The sequence below is a fragment of the Penicillium maclennaniae genome (genome assembly GCF_028827695.1).
Source record: "Penicillium maclennaniae strain IBT 15551 chromosome Unknown utg000007l:1.0-4884863.0:1.0-4888362.0, whole genome shotgun sequence".
Taxonomy (NCBI): Eukaryota; Fungi; Ascomycota; class Eurotiomycetes; order Eurotiales; family Aspergillaceae; genus Penicillium; species Penicillium maclennaniae.
In genome coordinates, this window is record NW_026623219.1 from 2,426,186 (window position 1) to 2,444,250 (window position 18,065).

At 52.0% G+C, this 18,065-nt stretch overlaps 7 protein-coding genes across 7 annotated transcripts; 2 read left to right on the forward strand and 5 right to left on the reverse strand.

Moving 5' to 3' along the window:
- Nucleotides 1-318: 318 nt before the first annotated feature.
- On the reverse strand, nucleotides 319-2,463 carry N7477_008130 (type I 3-dehydroquinate dehydratase; the record flags this gene model as incomplete). Its single annotated transcript, XM_056969793.1, has 1 exon — nucleotides 319-2,463. One exon carries the CDS (start codon nucleotides 2,461-2,463, stop codon nucleotides 319-321), a length of 2,145 nt encoding a protein of 714 aa, XP_056819825.1.
- Nucleotides 2,464-4,402: 1,939 nt separating this feature from the next.
- Nucleotides 4,403-7,904, reverse strand: N7477_008131 (dDENN domain protein; the record flags this gene model as incomplete). Its single annotated transcript, XM_056969794.1, has 4 exons — nucleotides 4,403-4,551; nucleotides 4,608-6,576; nucleotides 6,617-7,185; nucleotides 7,262-7,904. 4 exons carry the CDS (start codon nucleotides 7,902-7,904, stop codon nucleotides 4,403-4,405), a joined length of 3,330 nt encoding a protein of 1,109 aa, XP_056819826.1.
- A 1,646-nt stretch (nucleotides 7,905-9,550) lies between these two features.
- Nucleotides 9,551-9,886, reverse strand: N7477_008132 (uncharacterized protein; the record flags this gene model as incomplete). The annotated part of the gene is made up of 2 exons (XM_056969795.1): nucleotides 9,551-9,700; nucleotides 9,827-9,886. 2 exons carry the CDS (start codon nucleotides 9,884-9,886, stop codon nucleotides 9,551-9,553), a joined length of 210 nt encoding a protein of 69 aa, XP_056819827.1.
- Nucleotides 9,887-10,338: 452 nt separating this feature from the next.
- On the reverse strand, nucleotides 10,339-11,635 carry N7477_008133 (trafficking protein particle complex subunit 13; the record flags this gene model as incomplete). Its single annotated transcript, XM_056969796.1, has 5 exons — nucleotides 10,339-10,623; nucleotides 10,724-11,242; nucleotides 11,313-11,436; nucleotides 11,493-11,499; nucleotides 11,542-11,635. 5 exons carry the CDS (start codon nucleotides 11,633-11,635, stop codon nucleotides 10,339-10,341), a joined length of 1,029 nt encoding a protein of 342 aa, XP_056819828.1.
- A 449-nt stretch (nucleotides 11,636-12,084) lies between these two features.
- N7477_008134 (GFA family protein) lies at nucleotides 12,085-12,556 on the forward strand (the record flags this gene model as incomplete). Its single annotated transcript, XM_056969797.1, has 2 exons — nucleotides 12,085-12,240; nucleotides 12,299-12,556. 2 exons carry the CDS (start codon nucleotides 12,085-12,087, stop codon nucleotides 12,554-12,556), a joined length of 414 nt encoding a protein of 137 aa, XP_056819829.1.
- A 1,041-nt stretch (nucleotides 12,557-13,597) lies between these two features.
- N7477_008135 (RING finger domain protein) lies at nucleotides 13,598-14,952 on the forward strand (the record flags this gene model as incomplete). The annotated part of the gene is made up of 6 exons (XM_056969798.1): nucleotides 13,598-13,929; nucleotides 13,989-14,155; nucleotides 14,241-14,302; nucleotides 14,365-14,600; nucleotides 14,722-14,792; nucleotides 14,876-14,952. The coding sequence occupies 6 exons, from the start codon at nucleotides 13,598-13,600 to the stop codon at nucleotides 14,950-14,952; spliced, it is 945 nt and encodes a 314-aa protein (XP_056819830.1).
- A 391-nt stretch (nucleotides 14,953-15,343) lies between these two features.
- Nucleotides 15,344-16,801, reverse strand: N7477_008136 (CENP-N/CHL4 family protein; the record flags this gene model as incomplete). The annotated part of the gene is made up of 1 exon (XM_056969799.1): nucleotides 15,344-16,801. The coding sequence occupies one exon, from the start codon at nucleotides 16,799-16,801 to the stop codon at nucleotides 15,344-15,346; it is 1,458 nt and encodes a 485-aa protein (XP_056819831.1).
- Between the last annotated feature and the right edge of the window lie 1,264 nt (nucleotides 16,802-18,065).

An 18,065-nucleotide genomic window follows, 5' to 3' on the forward strand; every position in this document is an offset into this window, starting at 1 on the left:
AACCGAGTAGCTCAATATGACAGCGGCTTGAATCGGAGGTGAGTCGCTCTTGTTGTTCTTGCTCTTTTCCTTCCTGTACATTCTCCCTTTACTTCAGTCATCTCGCCAAACACGGGTATGATTTGTATATGCCAAGGACAAGTGCGTATCTAAATGCGTCTGCATTCAACTCAAGAATACAGTGACACAAACCTGAATCCTATCCAACTCCCAAGAAATCGATGCTAACATCTATTGCGTCCAATGAGTAACCAAATCCCGAAAAGCTCCACTCGTTACATCCAAAGTCCCAAGTCAACCAAAACTAAAAGCTAGAGGCTAAAACAAGGGCCGCCCGGATGCCATGCGCACGAAATCAAATGGCACGTTCTGACCAACCAGTAACCTGAGCGTTTCCACCGTCGTCCAAGCGCTGACATCCTCGAATCCATACGCCGTCCAACCAGCACTGGTAGCTACGCCTAGCGGGTCCCCCTTTCGAGGACCGCTGGTGAGATCAAGGTAGACTTTACCTCGAGTCGAGGGAGGTGACGGACGGCCATTAGCACGGTAGTGTCTAAGAAGAGGTTGAACAAGAAGGGATTTCTCGGGAGGAAGGGCCGAGACGATGACGAAAGGCTGCTCGACTAGCTTGACGGATTGAATCGACGTAAATGGTTCCAGACCGGCCGCGAGGGGACCACTTGCTTTGAAGCCGACTGTGTAGATTGCACCGACGCCGAGACTGCGTAGGGCGAAAACCGCGGCCGATGCATCGTTTTCTGATCCGGCTAGGATAATCGCGGCTCGGCCGTGGTACGCTGATGGCACGTACTCTCGTGTCAAAGTCGCGCGGATGCCTTTCCATGCGGCGTTTTCGCCGATGAAGCGCGCGCCTGTGGTTCCGTCTCCGGGGGCCCTGGCGATGGTGTCCACGAGGCCGATGGCGCGTGCCGCATCGCTGATAGAGGGGATGTATGAAGTGGAACTTGAAATCGGGGGATTGACTGAAGCACCGCCGAATTGTGGTTGCATCAAGACCGATTCCATTGATCCTTTCGGCCCACGGTCGATGGACGTGAAGGTATGTGGCAAACCCAGCTCATTGAGGCACTTCTCCATGAACATGGAATGAGGCGTCGATCTGAATGAACCGATAGCGTGCAAATCGCGCTTTGGAAGCTGGCCCATGATATGCAATGCTTCGTTGATTTCTGCGGCAGTCAATTGACCGGGAGCGGCAATCATGGGCAAGAGAGGGTGGGTGATGGGAGAGAAGACGGTATTCAGGGCACGCGAGAGCTGGCCCATCTGGCCCATGTTGACAGCCGAGAGCAAAGGACCAGGACCGCGACTCTTGATCGTCATGCGGAAATACTCCAGCTCATAGTTCTCCTCGATCGTTGAGACCATAGCGATCATCTTCACGATATCCGCGTACTTGGCGCTCTCATCAAAGATGCGCTGCGCGTCCGGCGAAGTCCATTTCCACGTCCCTGAGAAATCATGGAACGCCGACATGATGATGCTATGTCCTTTGACTTCCGCCAAACGCCGCCTGATATCTTCCGGAAGCCACAGCTCCACATCAATGTACTCAACACCCCACTGGATAGCCCGTCGCAAGTATTTATAGAACAAATTCGGATCCTCCATTGGAAACTTGCCATTCTCTTTCGTGCACCTCGTCGTGAAAATAATGGGTAGCTCAGTATGCTGTCTCAAAAGCATCAATTGCTGACCCACATACTTCAAACTAGGCACCGAACCAGCCGGCGCCCCATCCGTCGCAGGGTCAACGAGTAAATCCACACGGATTTCAACCGCATCGGAGCCCACCGATAAGATATCCAAGTTTGGCAGGGCAGCGTGAACATCGGGGAATGTGGTAGAAATGAAATTCGTCCTATTCTTCGTGCGCAGATCCTCATGCGGTCTCGTCTGGCCGAGGATGAGAGACAGGAACCTGGTGAGATCGCGCCGTAAGAACGGACTGCGAGAGTACAGAAACTCGTAGTCGCAGGATTCGGTGAGAGTGTCATCGGGTGCAGACCCATCTTCCACGCAATGGGTGTTGATCAAGATCAAAGCCGACCTGTCGGTTCCTTCTAAACTCCGCGGCAAGTCTGTTGACAGAACCCCGGCCACGACTGCCTCGCTGGCTTTTGTCAATGTCGAAAGAGCGGTTTCGGTGGTCCATGGTTTGCCGAGTACTTCTGCGACCATGTGCACAATGTGATCTTGACCGGCGCAAAATACGATGACGATTGTTCCCGATGGAGTATTGGCTGGTGGCAAAACAGGAGGAGCGACATGATTCTGAGGCGACGAAGATGTTGTAGATGAGAGGATGGAAGCGATGTTCAAGGCGGAGGGATTGGTATTAGAAGTGGTTAGTGGAACATGGTTGAGTGTCGCCGCTGAGACGGCGGAGGTCTCGTCCAGACGCGGCGTCGCCACGGGCGGCAGGGCAGTAGGCATCATCGCATAGCAAATGTTTTCATAGTTGAGAAGACGGGAGTGCAACCGAGTCGGAAAGAGAATGAAGGGTCACGCGAGACTCAAGCGTGAAGACGAAGACGAAGACGAAGACGAAGACTTTGTCCCCCACGCTGCGCAACAAAACGGTAAATATCGGGGATCTCGGAGCTGAGAAGTGGGAATCGTATATCACAGAAGGTAGTATCCGCGCATTTGCCGGGCTTTGACCGAGCTAACAAGTACAGGGGGGCAAATTCAGGCGCAGAGAGCCGGGAGCCAGGGTAAGTGAATTGAGATCAATTTCTCCGGACGCACAGGCGAATAGGATTGAGAGGGGCGACGCGACATGAGTAGGCCGCCTCGAGGTGCGGACAGGGCCAGGAAATGGGTGCACTAAGTGCACTTGAGGCACATTTGAAGCGCAGGGGGATCCGGGGAGGCGCGGGGATGGTCCAGACGGCGTTGGGTTTCTCCGCCAATCATGGTCCGTGTCTATCGGAAGTAGATCGACTGAGTTCCGTGGGGGCAGACGAGTGCTCTGGAAGTTGAGGATCATGGGAAATTTCATGGCAACAAAATGAGGTCGGCAGGAAATCAACCTCAGGCCGACCCAGGTAGAGTCACGATCCATCGTGGAAGAACCGCATAGCCCGCGTAGCCTTGCAAGGTCATCTCGCACATGGCCATCACGGCATAATCCACGTTCTGATACGGGGAAAAATCTCCGGCAACAACAAAATCACGGCTTAACAGAGCCAATGGCCTGGTCCAGAGTTATCCACACAAGATAGGTATACCCGTGGGCGGAACGGGATACAACTGGGCCTTGAAGCCAAGGCACTCACAGAGGAGCAGGGCCAAGGCTACTGATACGACGGGAAGAGCCCTGGAACAGACGAACCAATTGGAACATAAAACAAACCATGTCCTAGGGACATAGTCTGAGGTAGCACCGGGCTTTCGAGGGGGTGGTCCGACAGCTGATGGTACTACATCCATATCCATCTTTACCGGCCAAGTACATTGATCATGAACATGCGATTTACATCTTTCATACACTCTGCCAAGACTCGCCATCAGTTGACATAGGTCACATTTCAACATCGGAACACAGACACAAATGGAAGGAAATTTCGCCCATTGTATTGGGAATCAGAACCGAAAGGAAAATACCAGCCGGTCTAAGGGGGTATTGAGGCTTAACGACAAGAATCAAACGAGGAGCAGGAGGATCAGATCTTGGAGGGGGAAGAGAGAATTCACAACAATGTATGGGGGACAATGGTAACGACATATCAGTCTACATGGCGCTTTTTGCTTTGTTCACTTCAACGGGTATTAATCCGGAGGTATGACTATGTACGGGATAGGCCCACGAGCAACGACCAACGATCATCGTTCGAGATCGGAGATCATGAGATGTTTACCAGGATGATGGCTGGTATCAGCACAGGTTTTCCGAACATGTAGCAGACATATCGGTCGAGAACAGAGGGTTGAGGTAAGTAGGAGGTATCTTACAATGGTGGTCCGGATTACGGCCACCATTAGAGCACGAGGTCATCAACGATGACAAGTTGCCAGTAGGTCTGTCCAAATGGTGTGACACAGGCGGTAGGAAACACCACGACACATGTTCGAAGGTAGCAGATTGGGGGCAAGGGGGGAACGGCAAAAAAGCTCAGTCCGGCCAGCGGTCTGTCTTTTTCAGGCTGCAACTGCCTATCTCAAGTGGAGACGGCCGGCATCATCCATGCATCACCAACGAGGCGGACAACCATGAGATGGTCCGCAACCGTCTGGAATGACCAGCCCCAGCCGGAGCAGGGATAAGTGTTTCAAAAGGTGAGTCAGACAAATTGTCGACATGGATGCAGGAAGGGCCTGCGTGGCCAGTGGATTAGGAGAGCTATCCGGACGGTCGATCGAAAAATCACACCAATTAACTCGGCGGGGAGGACGGGGAGATCGCCAGCCCGTTCAGCAGTTTAGGTAGTGGCTTCCTGCGGGCAGTGGCCGTCTTGGATACCCGTGGAGCCCCGTGAATCATGCGAGGCTCTGTCATCAGACTGGTATCGAGTTTCGCCGGCGCTAGAGTTGCATGTTAGAAGGGAATTAGGTGGGGCAAGAAAGTGGTTGGCACTCACCTCTGGTAGCCACCCGAGTGTAGTCGGCAGAAAGGCTCTGCTGGCTCCGACTAGTGGGGGTGAAGAAGGCAGCGCTGGCAGTCCGCCATAGATGGTTCGAGGTATCTGACAAGAAGTCGGTTGTCGAACGGCCAGAGAAGATGGAAGTGCGACCTCGGTTGCGCTTCGAAAGAACAATCTCGTCGAACAATGCCATCTTCGAGTCCTTGGCCTTGGGGCTAGTTCGCTCTCGCTCACTAATGAATTCGTTGAAGCCCTGGGTCTGTTGCAGGACGGCAATGTAGTCGGCATGCTCGCTGGGAAGACTCTTCATGAAGGCTTCCATGTTGAAAACATAGTACATCCCGGCCTTCCTCTTGTCGCTACTGGCAGGCACAAGATACTTCTTGTAGGTATAGAATAAGCTAGCGAAGCACCTCACAAAGGCTGCACGAATCTGATCAGGGTGGAACGCCGCGTCACACACAAGACAGACTTGAGAAGCACATCGGTTGTGGACAGTCAATTTGCAGGCTTGGCATTTATACATGCCCTCCTCTGCTCGGTCATCACAGATGGCGCAGACCAACTTGTCGTCCCATGTCTGGGTTTGGAAATAATGGCCTTCCACCCAGCAGGTTCCCTCGGCATTGCTGACATGCTGCATACTAGACGGCGGGACAATAGTCGACGCGGCGATGGTGGATTGAGCATAGACAGACGGGGCATAGGTTGAACCTTGACTGTAGTCTGTGTTCAGAGTGGTGACTGAAAGGTTGGAGGCATGTCCGAGGAACGGCGCACTGGGGCGGCGAGTCATTCCAAGAGAGGAGCTTCTTCTCGATGCAGCATCGAAGTGACCGGAGCGCTTCTCACGCAGTGAAGCCTGCAAAGCCATACCGGAGTCATTACGGGACGAAGGCGTAGGCGGCGGCGGGGGGAAATGGCCCGAGGGGGGGGAGGAGCTCTCACGAGGAGAAGGGGGAGAGGCACCGGCCTTGGTCGTTGAGCTAGTTCCCGGTCGATCAGATCCTTTAGAAGAGTATCCGCGAGATGTAGACCCGTGTTCCTGGCGGGCATGAAGGAAAGCATTAAAGATTGGTGGTTGATAAGCACCTGGAACCACGGCGGTTGAACCGAATGCGCTTGAGTTGAGACCCACATATTTGGCCAGGTTGGTTGGCGGGGCTTTGGAGGTATATGATGCTGGCGTTTCTGTCAAGAACGTGTCGCATGGGTAAGTCTCAACCGCATATGCTGGAGGTCCTGTTGGAACCCTACAGCGGCCATGATGTGGAGCGGCCATCTGTAAGAGCGATAGGAGCTTTCGGCGTTGGTGACGGGGAAGGGAGGTAGGTTGGACGGTGCTTTCAATCATGTCATTGTCCAGATCCACCAAGACAAAGTCGTCGGTTGGTAATTCGACCTTCTCATAACGACGCTCGATACCCACAATGTACGGACACGGGGCTTCGATGGCCTGGACTAAACGAGCAGGAAGCACTGGAATCAAGACACCTGCCCACTCGATCGGGAACAACAGATCGACCAAGGCCCGGGTCGCGAGATAGAGCATGGAGGTGTGAGAGGACAAGAAGATTATGCGGGACTCGGTCAAAGCATACTCGAACAAAATCATGATGTTGGGGATGGAAAGAGTTCGGAAAAGGGCATATAGATCGGTGTTACGAGACCCAGGGAGCTCATTGGAAGCTTCCTGCCGCGCGAAGAGGCGCAAATCTCTGATTGCGAGCTCGACTTGAGTCTTCGAGGAAACAGGGCAGAATGCCTCCGTGCAAAGGTTCATGACATATCGCTCGAGCGGCTGCCAAACACCCATTCGCGGTGAGCTTGGCGGGATTCGCCGAACACTACCCTCGGTCATGGGAACAACAACCGCCTTGAGCCATTCCTTCCAGAAGGTAGTCATGTTGGCCTCACGGCCGAGGAGGACCGTAGGCACGGGGAATCCAGAATCCAGTATCACCATCTGTCAGTCCCTCGATCTTCGAGGCTGCGCCGTGTCGTACAGGTCGCAGCAGATCGGTCATCAGCCCAATCTTCTCTTCGACGGCACTAATCTCGTCCTCGAGCTGCTCCCGGGACTCGGAGCCTGATGGCACGTTTGGCAGCTGCGCAAGGAGCTGCGAGAGCTTGGCACGCTCCTGTGCAAGCCTCTCGCCGAGACTAGCCGCCAGCTCACGCTCCTCATCGGTCATGTTGTCCCTCCGCCATTCCTCACAACGTTTCTCAAGCTCATCTGCGGCCAATGCGTTGAGAGGGATCCAGATAATCAAGCAAATCGCATGGAGCTTGGAACCGTTGTCCGTGGTCATGGCAAAGCCGTGCCATGTAGAGCGCGGCCGCTCGTCAGAGGACACAATATTGATATCATTTGGGAACGCGAACATCGGGACATAATCCGGAAATCTGCCACGCTGCTTGGTATCGTCTGCCATGTCTCGGGTGGGGTATCGGTCAAGTAGAACAGGTTCAAAACGGCGCTTCAACGGATGCATGGCGGGGGAGATTTCGAGGGGTTGCGGAACCGGAATCACAGAGTTGTAATTGCTGAGTCTTCTAGAAGTTCGCACCGAAGCTGCGAAATGAGATTGAATGTTAGCGGTGTATTCTCTCGCGCAAGCGAGAGTTATGGGCCACCAGCTGTTACTCACCTTGGCGAGCAATCGAGGGTTGCCTCTTCATACTGCTCATATCCCGAAATGCCATATGCCGACGAACACTGCCAATGCCGGATCTGAGCAAACCGGACCCTCCAGGGGACGGCGAATCCTCCGCAACGATCTTCTGTGTCCGGACACGAGATCGCGGGCGGGAGTTTGGGGTGATAGCGCCGGCACTCAAACTCAAATCAGTCAAGAATGTGTCCCGCTCATTCGCAAATTTGAACAATGCTGAGTCGAAATCGAATTCTCCGTCAAACATCGCCGAGGCCCGTAAGGGTGACGACGCACCCTTGACCGTCACGCTACTCCGATTACTGCTGGTACCATTGGTCTGCCCTGAATCTTTTGAGAGAGTCGACAATCGTTGGTTGGAGCTGCGGCGGGTAGGGCCCGTGTATAATGTCGAGGGAGGCCGGGAGGCATCCTCCGGGTTGTATTCTTCTTCGGCGTCGGCATCTTCTTGAATGGCATCGGCGAGCGCGGGGCCCGTCGAAGCGGCACTGTTGATGCGATAGTCGTCGCCCAGTCGTCGATAGGTTTCCAAGACCTCTGATCCGTCCACGCCTGCTATCCAGAAGTAGTCGGCAAGAGGGGCACCCTCCAGGGAGCTCGTAGCACTGGTCGAAGGCATCGGGGGCACAGTCGCAATCAACCAATTTACCCGGACTGGTCAATCTCTACCGTTGTCACCACATCAATCGCCGCATTCAAAGGTGGAGGAGGTTGCGCAGAGTAGGGGGACAGGGGAGGAGGAGGGGTTTAGGAGTGAAGATCAATTTTGGGGTGGGTTTGATGCCGTATGTACGTACAGTGACGGAGGAAAAAAAAGGGGAGAGGAACTTCAATTGAAAACACACAATGAAAAAAATCACCGATTTACGTGTTCCTTTACAATGCCAGTCTAAGCTTGAATTCAAATTGCTTTTTCATTTGCAGAGGCGGATGGTTGCGTAGGCCACGGTGTAATGCGATTACTAGTTGGTAAGGTGCCGACTTTAGTGCTGCACTGGCCATCTTGTCTCTGCGCACGCACAGGTGTTCCCCACTGTTCGTTTGGAATATACTGGACATGATAGGAAACCCGAATCATATTTCTAGCCTTTTGTTATTTCCAACCTTGGGCGCAAGGAATTTAAAACTGCCCGATTTGATGGACAATCACCCCGTTGCGGCCTGCAGCCTCAATGCAGCCCACATGCACCATAACTGGACGATTTCAAAGACAGACTTCCGCTTGAGACGCCCTCTTTACCTGATTGGGAGCTTCCCTTGGTTTGTGTGGGCTTTTTAACTGCTTTTTGTAGACTCCGCGGATCCCTCTAAATACAGAATCTCCCCTTCCCCCCGAATGCAAGCTCCGTGAGGTCCCCACCGTGCACCACAAAAGCGTTGAACAAGTGAACAATCCAATTTGGCAGAAAGATTGGTTCGGTGGAGAGAATCGCCGACCGATGTTCGGTTCACGGGGAGTTCTTGCAATCCAACCATTGGGGTGCCTGCTATGGGGATACCAGTGTTGGGCCTGGGGCCGACTGCCCGAGGCCCATGGTTGAGTCCATCAAGCCAAGCACAGTGTCCATGATGATCTTTTCACGATGATATCCTCTTGGAATGTTATAGGGGCAGACTGCCATAGACATTCGTGAGACATGGCGTTGCTAGGGTCGCTGATCACTTTGTGTTCCTATTGTAGAATTTCGTCCTAGGTTATTTTTGTCTCCTGGAACCTACCTACGGGGCTTAGCATGTAACCGTCCCTCTCAGGAATACCCCCTAAAGGAAAAGTGTCGGGGTTTGGCCGATACCTAGCTTATCTGAAATCGTTTACCAGACTATGATCCGCGATCGGCATGGGCATTCCTAAGGTCTCGATCCATGGATATGAAGAACCTTCGTGATATCCATCTTAATCTACCCTCACGGATGTTACACGGTCGATGTCGGAGCTCAAGTCAGGAGGATGTGGAGGCACGGCCTGTGCCTCTGGGGCACCCCATGCCGAATGTGACGCAAGTGGAGCACTGGGGGGCGCGAAATATTTTCAGGAACATGCTCTGTACTGTGCACACTACTCACTGTGACTGAGAACCCTAAGGCCACAACCGCCCACTCGGCCTCTTACTCTACCTATGCAGAACATTCTATCGTAGTCCGGCAACTGGCACCCGGGACGCCCGCCACGGTCACACCAACCTCGATTGGGGGCTTGCAGAACCTTACGCGCTGGGTCTCGGGTGTCTATGCATTGATAGCCCTTTTTGACCGTCCACACAAAGACTACAGGTTATGCTGACCTGCATTCTTCGGCCTCGAGACGGCCTTCTCAAAGAAGCGGTGGAGGTTTTTTGCATCCAGACCTCGTGCTATGTATCCAGCCCGGCCCTTGAGCCATAGGCGGTTCTCGGTGCCCGGGCTAGACAAAAACAGCTGAGAACGAAAAGACTAGGTCAATGGATCCCGGTGTTTATCAGTAAGGGCGGATGGGTCTAGACTCTTCCACCGCCAGCCTCGATCACTTACTGGGCGATTCGAGTGCGGCTACTGTATACATACCCAAGTGACTCGTGACTCGTGACTCCATGTTCTGATCTGCGGCTGACATCGCACAGTCATAGTGAAAAAAGAAAAATAGAATAACACAGAAACAAATCAAATGTCGGACCCAATCCGTATCTTGGAATCTAGAGCATGCGAGATAGCAGCCGGCACTCCGAGTTCCACGCCTTAGTGCGTATTTGTCGTGTAAAACCGATTGACATGCGCACGAGCGGCATGGCTAAGCCGCCGGCCGCTCCCCATTCCTCAGCGCCAGCGGCGCCGGGATCCAAAGTGCGGCTCGGCAGATAGCCGACTACCAAGGATGGGAAAACACCACCGTTAGGCAGTTCAAAAAATAGAATTTTATACGGCAGTGATGCTCTCTGGTCATATGAGTTCAATTATGTACTTTGGACTATCGGTCGACTAGCGGCAGAAATCCTGCGGGATGGCTTGCTTGTATCCTGTAGCGACTCGGTTGGCATGCCAGTTGCACAGCGGGGGACCCAACAGGCTCACACCGTGTTTCAAGTGCGTTTCCGGCTCATCAGGTTGCCCGTTGTGAGAAAGCCCTTGTCGCCCATTGCACCGCGCCATTCAATGGACAATTGGCCCAGGATGGCGCGGCCGTCTCGTTTGAGATCTTTTTGCAGGGCTTCGAGGCCATCCTGTCGACCTTCTTCCTGTTCCACTAGGAATGCCACCTGTAATACGTCACGCGGGTTTAGAGTCGGTGGGGCGGATTCGTTTTCGCTCGTGTCCCAATTCAGGGATCGCGATTTGAACGGCGCCCTGGGATTCAACCTTGTTTGCTATTGAAACGTCATGTAAGCTTTATTTTCTCGTCTAGGGTTTCGTGATGGGTGTCCTCGTTACGAGTAGGGAACACAGAATGCTTAGGCTTAGGCTTACCTTGACCACGACCGCGCCATCTCCCACATTTTCCAACTGCGCCTCCAGGGCAAAGCGGAGCAAACGTGTTTTCCCATAAGGACCCAATGACTTGTTATCCACCTCCAACGGCGGAAGCTCGGACGCCTTGGTCCGAACGCTAAGACAAGGCTGCGCGACAAATTGATACAGCTTGCGGAAAGTCCGGACTCGATTGCTTGCTGCCTGGGAATCCTGCCCAAGTCTGGTCTCCGAATAGCTGACGCTAACAGCTAGAATATGGTTTCCTTCCTCCTTGAGATCGTACCTAACGATCTTTTGTAAAGACTCGCCAATTTGAAGCCCGTCTGTTTGGGCCGCGTCACCAGCGGGGTCGAGCTCCAGAGTTGCGACGGACGATGGCGTTTGCATTTCGGCCACAATACGTACCGATGTCACGGCCCGTCCCGTTTCATTACTGGCAACTTCATTGTTTGCACTGAGTGTGCATGCGAAGGTTTCTCCGACGTAGACTGATCCGAATGCGGGGGGAAGGGTGAGCTACTGCCAGTCAGCGGGCGTTCTAGCAGGAAAGTTGTTTGGCGTGATAGCTAGTGATTGGGCTGCTCACATTAGGAGTGAGTATAAATTGAGGGTCGGCTTCTTCGGATGGGTGACTTAATGATGCCTTAGGGGAAATCTTCGTGTTGGCCGTAGGGAGTGGGGATTGATATGACAGTGAAGGTCGCGAGAGGCTGCGAGGCGTTAGGAATTCGTTGATTTGTAAGTTCTGTCCGAGAGGACTTCATACCGTAGGACTAGAGTTTGAAAACATGGTAAGCTTCATTAACATGCTACACTGGGGGGTTTGTTGAACTCAAAACCTTTGAGAGAGACCGCATGGGGTTCTTTGGGGGTGTCGGCACTCGACAAGGCTCGCGGACGTGCCATCATTGCGAGATAGATTCAGAGAGACTTCGCGAGAAAAGAAATTGACACCCTGCAGTCGCTTTGGGCATTGTAGCTTCTTAACAAGTCACCTTGACGATTGTGAGGGAAACAGACGTCTCACATCAACCTGATAGCGATAGCGAAGCTTCCCCGCCAAACAGCGCAAACCCACCAAACATGCCAAACGCTCAGGCGTCCACAGTATAAACTCACAGCTATGCGTGGACATAGCTAGAAGGCTCTCGAATTTTGGTAAAACTTGGGCGTGACTTGCTGCCTGATACGTATCCCTATAAGTCTCTATGTCACGCCTTACTGGCATGATATTCAACCCTTGACACGTTCAGAGACCCTCAGATTCCCCGTCAGGCGCTGCTCTCAGATCTAGAGATCCTTCACCAAGTGCTGAATCTAAATTTATCATACATACTTCTTTCTTTTTCGCCAGGAACATGTCAACCATCAACATAATAACAGGCAGCTGTCTCTGCCAGGAAGTTCGATACGAGGTGACCGGACCCGCCACAGTGACACTACTTTGTCACTGTAACAACTGCCGCAAAATGACAGGATCCACTTACATGGCAAATGCGATCTATAGAAAAGACGTGAGTTCTTCCGAAAAGCCCTCAACCGTCCAAATTCCTGAAGCTAACATCTCAGTAGCAATTGCGTATCATATGTGGAGAAGATGTTCTTAAAGTCTACAGAGACAACAACACGGAATCAGGAAACACCGTCACCCGTCAATTCTGCTCCAACTGCAGCTCATCGTTGTTTGCCATGAGTGGCTCGGACCCGGCCGATGCTGACACAGTCGCCATTACTTCCGGGACGATGGATTTGGGGCCTTCGAAGGAAGAGTGGGCACCTCAAGTAGAAGTGTATTGCAAAAACCGGGAAGGAGTGGATTGCTCCTGTTGAAGGAACGCTTAGGAGTGAAAGTATGGAAGTTTTTGCTCCGGTTGGAGGGGAATAAGCGTGCATCTATGGACAATATTTGGATAAATGCTCAAGCAAGGCCTTCAGATACATTGAACAGTATGACCTCGATCACTACACAATTGATATAGCTGGCTTTGATATCAAAAACGGTTGAGAATGGACAACAACCATGTGTCTGCCTATTATAACGGTGCGGTAAGCAATGGGCTTTAAATTTGTACCATTTTTCTTTTTCAATAGTTGTACATGTCGTCGATGATTTGGATTTGATTCCACCAAACTCAGCAGAAAAAGCTTCCAAGTGTTTCCTACAACCTGAGCTCTACCTTGGGCCCAAGGGGTCATAGAGGTTGGGAAACACCGCGGGTGGAGATGGAGAACGCGAAAGCAGGGCAAGTTGAAAAGTGAAAAGCCAAGGTGTCAAGGCAAGACCGACCTGATAAGCTGTATATAAAACTTCGTTTCCAGTTATTCTTTGAAGAATTCACAGAGGGCCTAGTACCAGAAGTAGGCTCGAAAACCCGAAGAACCCTTTCGAGGAGGGGGGGCAGAGTCAAGTCCGAGGTTTCCTATGGGATATCCACCTTTGCCCCCTCAAATATTTCTACAATATATTGTCTACCATCCTTTTGCTTCTTTTCACTTTGTCCCTCGACTATAATTGACTGTAGATTTTGAGTATACCTCCCATGGTCTGGTGGAGCCTTTGGGGGACAGCTCTGCCGATTGACGTAAAAGAACTTGTCGACCCGGGAACGCTCTTTCCACTCTAGTCGACTGTCTTTCATAAAAGGGAAAGTCGAAAATCTTCTCTTGTCAAGACATTTTCCTTGGGAGATCATTTGGTGTCCCCTGCTCTACCAAAGCCCACGTGTGACGTCACATACCACGGTTCTCCCGCTCTTCTGAGCGTTTGATCCAAAGAAAACAGCTGCCAATCTTTCATTCCACCTATTCACTCTGCTCTCTTATTCCTTTGAAAAAATCTTGGGATTTTGAATCCGACGTTGAGGCTTCGTCATGAAGACTTCAATCGTCGCGCCGCGCCGTCGTGCTTCAAGAGCTTCGCCTCTTGGGAGTACGAGCTCGCAGAAGTCCCGAGTCACCAAAAGGTCAAGTGCCCAATCATCTCCTATGAAAGAACCACGCAGGAGAAGGCCCACCACGCAGAGAGCCCTGGCCCCTGACGCCGAGGCCGTCAACCCGACGAACGATGCTCCCGGTAATGCCAAGAGACCGCAAGCCCAGAGCTATCAGATTGATGGTATATCCAAAGAGCGTCGAGCGCGCAGGTGGCGCAATCACCCCCCTCAGGCTTACTTGGAGCGATTGGAACGAATTCGCCGGACAAAGTTTGCACATCACTCGACCCGAACTTTAGTGGTCTTTGTTAGCTAACTCTTTTACCTAGAATGATTGTCGTACAACACTCTGTCGGTGGTACTCGTGAGTGCCCAGAGATCTCCTTTGACGTGGTCGGCTCAACTGGCAACATTTATGGGGTTGTCATCAGGAAGGAGCCAGTCTGCGACTGTCCCGATGGGTTGAAGGGCAATCAGTGCAAGCACATCTGCTACAGTGAGTCTCCAGCAAGCTTCGTCCTCCTGTGCAATGGCGGACCAAATATTGTTATTCATTGTTTTCTTACTGGTTGCCCATTCAGTGCTTTTTCATGCCCTCAAAGCGCCTTCCCACCTCCAGTATCAACTCGCCTTCCTGTCTTCGGTAAGTGGCAAGGCTGCATTCGTTTTGCGGCTCAGAAATGATTGACTAATGCAATTCAAAAGGAACTCCGTGAAATGCTCGAGGGGTCTCCCCTCAGTCAGGTGGACGCTACCAGCACCGAAGACACTGACGGCAAGCGCAAGCCTTTGGAAGGTGATTGTCCTATTTGCTTTATGGAATTTGAACCCGATGAACAAACAGTCTGGTGCAAAGCTGCATGCGGAAACAACATGCACAAGACATGCTTCGAACAATGGGCGGCAGCGTCGCGCGACAAGGGTGTTCGCTGCGTTTACTGGTAAGTTTGAGCACACACACACCCAAACTTACTCCCTTCGATTCCACAGAATTAATATTGTGGTATTCCAGTCGCCCCCGTGGGAGTACGTAGGCAAAGAGATCGACATCAAAACACTTAGGGCCTCTACCGATTGCGTGCATGAAGGCTATGTCAACGTGGCAGAACAATTTGGCTTGTCTCGAGAACGCGGTACGGAACCATCCTTGTAGCTAAGCCCCCTATGTTCAATGGGCTTCATGGTTGCAATGACTAATGCTTATTGTGATGAACAGACTTTTCCGTCTACTCGCCTTTCTCAACTGCCCGATGGCGGTCCTCCTCGTCGCGGCGTGGTGCCTCTGAATGGTAGCATAACAATAATCGCCGTTTATGATTTCTTTACACACCAGCCATGATTGCTACGGGGTTTTATGGCGTTTTTGATGTCGGGGCTGAGGGAGTCTTCCGGGCCGGAGATACTTGGTATTCGCTTGACAGGATGGCATTGAGATACCCAATATGACTATCTTCAATCATTACGAGAACTATTATCTCATATTTTCGTAGCTCTTTCTCTAGGCCAATATGTAACGTAATTACTGTCAAAGAAGCCTTTCGGCTTGAACTGGCAGCACAAGCTCATAGAAACGATTAATGACATTGTAAAGAATGCTAAGTGTAGGGTATCATAGCAAAGACCATCAACAGACTTGAAACCAATGCGCCACATGAAAAACAATCACGCTAAAGATAATGCCAATTCAAACATCCTTCCAAAGCCTCTTCCCTCGCTGAACGACGGCCATACTGACGCCTTCCTCGCCTGTCATCCAGGACGGCATTCGCTCGGGGTCAATGACGCCCAGCTCAGCCAGCTTGCGAATTCCACCAATAACATCCGACCCGGTGAAAGTTAGCGAAACCGCAGGCAAAGTAGTGCTGTTTCCATTATTCTCATCGTCCAAGGTAGGCTGATCCAGAAGTCGAATGTCAAGACGATTCAACGGTGCTGGTGCCAATGACCCACCCGCTGTTCCAAAGCGACCCTGCACAGCCAATTGCCGCTTCTTAGAGGTCGGTGACAATGTACTCGGGTGGGTATCTGTCGACTTGCGTTTCGTCGACTCATGTGCCTGCTCGGTACCAACTACATTCTCTTTAACTTCGACAATGGCCTCTCCACTGCGCATATGCTCTTCCGCAGAAACTGAATTCGAGGGACGCGGATCCAACGGACTCCCTTCAAGAGCCGAGTCGGCAAAGATGCTGAATGCTCCATTCGCAGAAGTTGATCTGCCCGGGCCTCGAAGTGCAAGGAGGGTGGGGAGGTTCTTTGCAGCTAATGATGTTGGTTTTAGAGTATACCGCTCCTGCGGCCGAGAGAGTGCTTTGGGAATCGCATCGCGTACAAGGCGCTGTAGACTTCGAGGGTCCGTTGCCACAGAACTGGTGGTTGGACCGGCTTGCTTGGGGCCTATTGCTGTGATGGAGGTGTAGATGAAGGGACAACTGTCCGGGAAAGCGACGTAGATGACACGCGAGGAGTCGGCGAAGACCTCGGGTGCTTGACGAGGTGATTGGTATGGTGAGTCAATTATGAAGATGCGAAGGATTGTAAGAGGGAGAGTTGATGAGCGGGCTAGGTGGTAGTGTGCTTTCACCAGAGGGGCGATTTCGTACTGGAGAGCTTTCACGAAGCTTGCGGCTTGCATGCGAGGGACATTGTGTGACCAATCTTCGGCTGTGTCTTTCTCATTTGGCTTTTTCCTTGCATCGATGCGAGTGAGCTCGAGGGCGGTCCATCGTAAACTAGCTGGGTGGTCGTCCATGTATCGAAGGTCCGCCATTGCGAGCTGTCGCAATGTGATGCCATTCCGCCAATCACCCTCGAGTATGCGCTCGAGTACTTCACGCTTTCCACCCTTTCGATCTTGCAGGTCTTGGTATGTATTGCGAACTTCTTCAACTGTTTCAGCGGCGGGGTACGGCAGGGTGTCTTCGTCGTCGCCGCCATTCTCTTCATCAGATTGTAAGAATGGCGGGGAAGATGTGATATTTCGATCGTCAAGCCATATTAAGGCGAGCTCCAGTAGTGCTTGCCGCGACAGCTTGCCAAGAGTCTTTGCGAGAGAGGGTGTTGTTGAGGGGATGCGCAGGTTGTTTGGGAGACTGGCTGTTGTTGGCGCGCGGACCGATTTGGAGCGCGCCATGACCGGCATCTGGGGCTTTCAGTCAAGAAATGCGCAATCGTGTTAATCAGTGGTATTGCATCATTGTGTCATACCTGTCGCATTGTTTTTCTACCATTTGAATTTCACGCGTAAGGCATTAACAATGTCACGTGTTGATAAGCATGCAGTCTTGTCACGTGCGCTCCTCCTCTCGAGTTCCGAACCGAGTTCATTCGTTCTCATTCATTCCTTCCATTGATACTTATGTCAATATGACACTGACAGATGCTTCATGCTTTATCTCGAAACTACACAAGTTCACCAACAGCCTAGATAGCATTCAATACCCACATTTGGCAAACTATGGCGAGCCGCACTAGTGAACTGTCACTCGTGCGCCCGTGCTTCCGGTGCATGGCATCTAGTAATCCCACCTCAAAGCGGACCATGACTATAGCCTGATCCTCCACATTCCCGCATGCTACAACCTCATCGTTGTTCCCATCAGAATGCTTAATAATTGTCCGGAGAATTTATTCGGAAATTTCGGGAGAAGCAGGGAAATTCAGGGTGCCAAGGGATGACTCGGCAATGAGTTAACCCCGATTCGGCTGTGTCCTGTTACGCTTACAAATGCGGGCTTTGGGAATCTGCCAAGTATAGTTGCAGCAGGCGCCGAGTTCGCCGTAGTAAAATAACAACGGAACCGCGCTTATCGCTGAAATTACGACCATGCAAGTATAATGCCGCCATATTTAGACTCCAATTTTGCGAGAGAGGGCGAAGCATCAGATTGCACCTTAGTGTGTGAGAATTGCCATCGTGCCCTTACCCGTGAACCCGATTTGGAGGGACAATCTGGAGTGGGTCGAAGTGGGTTGCCTCCGATCTTCGGCCAGCCGGAAATTGACCCTCGCGGTAAATGGAGTCGGCTGCGCTACTCTGAGGTCTTCATAGAATTGTGACATGGAAATTGCTCAGCAGAATACAAGAAGATAGTCTTTGATAAGAATAGGGAAATAGAGATTCAGAATCGGATCAGAATGCAGAATATCGACAGATCGGACAAGGATCAACCCCGGGGAGGATCATAGGAAGCAGATTAATCAGCGCCCCTCGCCCTCCCCCACTTGCAAACCGCTTCAGACTCAGGGAAAAACCCACTTGGTGGCCCCGGTCTTCACCACCGTCACCCTCCTCACTTCTCCATCTACCCATCACCGTGTTTCGATTCCATATCGACATTACAATCAACTTGAGACACATCACCCATCCCGCCCGACTCACCCGGGCATCGAGATCTACTTCGTGA